Below are 5656 nucleotides of genomic sequence, written 5' to 3' on the forward strand. Positions count from 1 at the left end.
GTTGGTGGATAGCCTGCCGGAAAGGCATTCAAAGAAGAAGAAGAAGAAGAAGAAGAAGCAGCAGAGGTAAGAAACCTCGCAGCCATCTCAGAGTCCAGCTAAAGAAGAAATGATGGGGATGGCAGAAATGAGACCGGATCATTTGGAGCAAATGTTCCAAAAAAGGTTCAGAACAACTTCACCACAGAACATCTAGTGGCTTACAAAGGTGTTCAAAACGCTGAACTTGAAACTGGAATGTTTCATGAGTTTGGTACAGTTCTCTAACAACTTCATAAGTTGGTTCATATGTTATGTTTTTATGATGGCTGACACGGCTCACATAAATGCATAAGCCACAACACAACGTCAAATGTGTCGAGGATTAAGAGAGCCAAAATGAAATAACTATATACACCATTAAATTAATAAATCAATTTGGCATAAATTATTCATTTATTCATTTAATTATTTGACAGCGACATTGCACATTTAAAAACATTGCTGCCAATGCACCAGAGTTAGCTCCAGAGCTGTCCCTGTCCCAATTTAAAATTGGCATTAAATAAACAAAAGTGGAAATTGATAAATAAGTGATTAAATGTATGTGGGATTAAAATATTAAAGGGCCCTTCCATGAAAATTCTACTTTTTGATGTTATAAGAGGATTCTACTGTTCATTCCTCTCTATAAAGAACCCCAAAGCAGTATATTAATCTGTTCATGCATTTGAGAGTAATCCTCTTTAAACCTGCTCTGTCTGCATCAGCCCCTCCCATACCCACGAAAACGAGCGGGTGGAAACGTGCTGATGTCAGCTTGATGACTAACCAGCCAGACTAACCCCGGGCTCACGCGGTTACAGATCAGGTGTGATGCGGGGGGTGGTCTAGCTACAGCCGATGGCTCATATTAGCTCCTGGTTGGCTGCAGCCACAGACTCTGCTGCCGACCTCCGAAAACTCCAAACTTACATACGCTGACGCTAATCCCCCCTTTGTTCGCTGCGGTTCATCCAGTTAAAATTTGAACCCAACGAAACGGATTTGCAGCGCCACCAAGCCTGACCGCAGACGCAGGACGTGAACGCCTGCAGTGGGATTTCCTCTCGCACTTTTAAAGTTACGTAAAGACTGCGGCGCTCGCATCAGAGCTGTAACGCTAGCCGTGTGAGCCCAGGGTAACATTCCACACACAGCTACTCCCGGGCCAGACCAGCGCCAAACCCCCATGAGGAAGCAGGTGGCGCCGTGGAGCTCCTGCGGACGTGGACAGATTAAATGAAATGGTCTGCCCACCGGCCAGTTCATGAAATCTTTCATTAAATCATGAAATAAATAAATGCTTCTTAAATAATTTAAAATTGAATTTTAATGAAATATTGACACATTTAATGACACTTTTATTTATTTAATGCCATTTAAAGAATTAATGACACATTTATTTAATAATTTAATGGTTTATATTTATTTAAATTTGTCTCTTTTGGCCCACACTGGCCATTAAATAATTATATATATCATGAAACGTTAAAATTGGCTTTTTAATGGCTATTTTAATATTTTAATGCCACATATATTTAACCATTTATTTATCCAATTTTATCTATGTAATACCAGTTTTAAATAATTAATGACACATTCATTTATTAATTTAATGGCGTATATATTTGTTTCGTTTTGGCTCTTTCAGCCCTCCATACAATGGACCCACATACAGCTGTGGCCGGGGGTTTGCTGTCAGGCACAGTCGCTGTGACACCATGGCTGTATGGGGTTTCATTTGTCGTTGTGTTATGGCTTTTGTTGTCTTGTTGTCGACTTTTGTCATTGTTTTGTCGTTTCAATGACCCCAAACATTTCCCACAGAAACATCTAACAAATTCAAACTCTGTTTTCAGGAAGGTGAAACTCTAGTGAACTTGTTTCAAAGGATTTTTTCTCTCACGTTTTTGACCTTATCGGCACCACAAACGTCAAACCTTTCTGTGACATCTCACAACTGTGATAAAGATCCCCCTTGAATTTGGGGGATCCATGAGTTGTCACACGCCTCAGTGTTTGCATTTGACCCATCTCCTAGGGAGGGGTGAGCTGCAGACACAGCTGCCCTCAGGAACCATTTGGTGGTTTAACTCCCCCATCACACCTCTGTGTCAATCAGAGAGGCACTGGGTCCCACTTTTAGGGTTTGATTTGACTGTGGATTTGAACAAACAACCTTTCAGTTCCAGGGCGGACACTCTACCACAAGGCAGCTGAGCTCGCTGTGGATTCTAGTTCTCTCAACCTGAGCTATAATGAGCTAAAAAACATGAGAAATGTTCTTTAATGACACAAAAGCCTGTTTGTGAGAGTCAATGCCTCCATTTCCATGTAAACTTTATTAAAGACGTGTGTGGTTCCAGAAGCTCCTTATGTTGGACCTGTGAGGATTTTGGGTCCAAAGCGTTTCCTTCTCAGACCTTTTAGACTCAAACATTGCTTCTTCACATCTGTCAGGTCCACTGGACCAGAGGATAACTACAAAATGGATAATGGAGAAACTGTAACATTGTCATTATTCTTCCTCATATTTTGGCTTTGCTGCTGCTTCCCTCAGAAGAGGTTTGCTGAATCCTGATCCAGGATCAGGTCTGAGCTGCAGCCGAGCCGGGCCAGTCCCAGAGCAAAGAACTGAAGTCAAGTTCAAAGACAAAAGATTTTTTATTTAACGTTCTTTTTTAAAATACAAAAGCTTCAGGACGTTGATGTATTTCCGAACACACTTAGAAAACAATGATCTGTACAGAACTACAGTCTGGACCGGATCTTCACTCTGCTCCACTTGGATGCTGGATGAAGACTGGGGCTCTTCAGCTTGTAAGTTTCCATCTGTTCTTTAGGAGGAGGAGGGGGAGGAGGTGCAGGCTTCAGCTGGGGTTTCTGGACCTCCACCTGGTTCTGGTTTGTAGAGTCTCCAAGCCGCCTGATGGCCCAGCCACCGAGAGACTCCGGGATCTCCACGACCTTTGCTGGAGCGAAGCCCGGCGCTGTCTGCTGCGCTGTGCTGAACTTGGGTTTGTAGCCTCCTGCAGGGAACTTCTGGCTCACGTGTTGGCTCCCGAAGGGCAGCCTCGACGCTTTGGGTTCATTGTTCAAAGAGACTTTTTTAGCCGGAGCTCGAGCATACGTCTGCATCCGGACCTGGCTCCCCCGCGGAGCAGGCCCGACCGGGCTGAAGAGGGAAGCGGACGAGCCGATGGGATCTTTGTAGGAGCCAGGGATCTTCTGCGGTCCGGAGCGAGCAGCAGTGCTGAAGGAGAAGCCGTGCACTCCAGTCTGAGCTGGACCAGCTCCTTTAACCACCTTCTGCTCCTTCTTCACAGGTGCTCCACCGCCGGTGTGGCTGAACTTGGGTGCAGCTGGAAGCCTGGAGGAGCCGGTGTGGAGCGTCCTGCTCGGACTGTGTTGAATCTGTGAGTTGAAGCTGCTGCTCTGAGCTGAGCGAGGAGAGAAGACTTGTTTCTGAGGAGGAGGACCCCCCAGAGTCCTCAGCCTGCCTTCCTGCTGATAGAAGCGGACCTGTCTCCCGCCACTGAGGGGCGTTTGCTCTGTTGAACAGAGAACAAAATGAGCTTCCTGCAGGAACCACATGCACCCTGCAGACTCCAGCTGCTCTCACCTGCCGGGGCCCACGAGTACAGACGCTCCGCTTGAAGGAAAATCAGCAAGATCCTGTTGAAAAAGCAGCAGAAGATCAGGAAGAGTGTTGAAGATGCTGCTGCAGCATCTCTGCAGACCCTCACCTCAGTCCCACTCCCAAGTCCATCTCTGCAGCCTTCAGTCCGCTCAAAGCAGCAGCGACTCAACTGCAGCCCGCCGCTGCGCCTCTGTATTTATGGCTTCAACTGGAGTGCTGGCCTGCAGCTCGATCTGCCGGAGTCAAGGTCTGACCCAACAAAACACCGTATCAGTGCGATGTCCTTGTCACCTTATCAGCACTGGGGTGTCGCTTTTGTTCAGACTTTTCCTGAAGTTCGCCCCCGCTCTCTGTCTACTCAAACTCTGCGTTTTTCAGAGGTCCTGACCTCTCCCAGAGCAGAGAGGTCAGTCAGCACTTTGGTGGAAAGAGCCTGAAAGATCAGAGCCATGTGTTGCTCCGGCCGCTCCAGAGGAAACTCTTTCATGTAATTCCTTCACTTCTTCAGATTCTGAACCCGGCTCTTTAGTGCATCAGGAACATTGACGCAGAATTAACGCTTTAACACGGGAGCTCCAGGGTTTATGTTCTTTGATTTACTGTCATTTTATAATTGTCAACGACACGATCAACGTAATTCCAGTAGATTCTGAAGGAGAAAAGTGGCTCAATGACTCAAATGATGTTGATCGTGTTAAGGGTTGAAAAGTTACGGTATGTTAATAAAGTCCCCCTACAACAATTATCTTTATTTTCTTGAAACGTTTCCAGTGGGGTTTTAATTAGGACTGTGAAGTTTTAACACAAATTCTCATCCTTAATGTCTTTAAAAGCCATTTTTCCTGTTGATCTGAAGCCTTCTTTTCCAAAAATCTCTCTGTGTGGGCGTGGCTCATGGTGCTGAGCTGTGTAACCCCGCCCCTTATCCACCCAAACACACTTTGATAAGGCCATGAAAAAATTAAAATAAAACATGATCATTCAGGCTGCATTGCAGCAGCAGCAGCTCTAGCTGGAGATCAGAACTGATTTCATGCTAGCACATGCTGATTGTTGAATTCACGTGAACAAGAAATCTAATGAAATACCTGAATACGGAAAGGGTCTAACCGCGCGTTAGTTTCTAAATGCGTGCAGCAGCGGTGACGTTTTTAGATGCAGATGAAGGGTTACGTTCAGGAGAACGGTTCCCGTTACACCACCCGGTGGATCCTGAGCGGAGCTGCTATAAACAAAGCAGCGGTGGATCCAACCCGCGGAGGAGCGGGGCTGCTGCTGCTGCTGCTCCTCCGCGGGTCGGATCAAACGCGGACAGCATCTTTGTGACAGCTGATGGGATTTTACTTTCAGTTTCATTTTACGTGAGGCCAACTTAAAAAAAATCCAGTCTTGGACGCGATTAAAATACAAGCGGGCAATGCGATCACCTCCGTCCAGTTGAAAAATGTCTCTTTTTCCGCAAATAATCAAATAGTTATTGACGTTGCTGTGACCAATACATCCAGTCCATTTTTTCCTCAGATTCCTTGGGGAAATAATGAAAGCTAACATCAGTGTGGCCTTTCACTGAATTACAATCCTTTACAGCACAGAAGAGGAACGTTATATTATCTTCTCCGGCCTCTACAGCTACATCGGGTTAGCTAGCTACTGTGACGTATGAAAATTTCAGGAATTCAAACAGAGTTTTTCTCTGGGACTTTGAGTGACAGCAACTTAAAAGAAGAAATACTCGGAAATGCAAACACAAAATGATTTCTTATTGTGTCTTATTTTGTGTTTAAACGTCTCCAGCGACGCCTTGGGAGTTAAAGGGTTAACTTCAATGAAGGATTTCCAGCTTGAAATCTCACGGTTTAGCCGGTTTTCTCACCTCTGCGGCTTGACTTTTATTCTTAATATTTTTGCCTTTTAGTGATTCTTTTCTGTGTTTTCAGCCGACCTTCACCTTCTTCAGCTGCTAGTTCACCTTAATTTCTTGCATTGTTCTGGTGG

The 5656-nt window shown here is 45.3% G+C and overlaps 1 protein-coding gene across 1 annotated transcript; it reads right to left on the reverse strand.

Moving 5' to 3' along the window:
- Nucleotides 1-2669: 2669 nt before the first annotated feature.
- LOC112136247 (YLP motif-containing protein 1) lies at nucleotides 2670-3927 on the reverse strand. Its single transcript, XM_024257839.2, has 3 exons — nucleotides 3768-3927; nucleotides 3644-3696; nucleotides 2670-3572 (listed from the first exon to the last, which is right to left on the reverse strand). The coding sequence occupies exons 1-3, from the start codon at nucleotides 3788-3790 to the stop codon at nucleotides 2773-2775; spliced, it is 876 nt and encodes a 291-aa protein (XP_024113607.1). The 5' UTR covers nucleotides 3791-3927; the 3' UTR covers nucleotides 2670-2772.
- Nucleotides 3928-5656: the final 1729 nt, after the last annotated feature.

The sequence above is a fragment of the Oryzias melastigma genome, linkage group LG11 (genome assembly GCF_002922805.2).
Source record: "Oryzias melastigma strain HK-1 linkage group LG11, ASM292280v2, whole genome shotgun sequence".
NCBI lineage: Eukaryota > Metazoa > Chordata > Actinopteri > Beloniformes > Adrianichthyidae > Oryzias > Oryzias melastigma.

Bases quoted from the DNA above. Each gene is read 5' to 3' on its own strand.
- LOC112136247 (XM_024257839.2), bottom strand. From the start codon at position 3,790: ATGGACTTGGGAGTGGGACTGAG. The intron at 3,697-3,767 runs GTGAGGGTCTGC...CTTTTTCAACAG, and splicing joins GACTTGGGAGTGGGACTGAG to GATCTTGCTGATTTTCCTTC. The intron at 3,573-3,643 runs GTGAGAGCAGCT...TCTGTTCAACAG, and splicing joins GTACTCGTGGGCCCCGGCAG to AGCAAACGCCCCTCAGTGGC.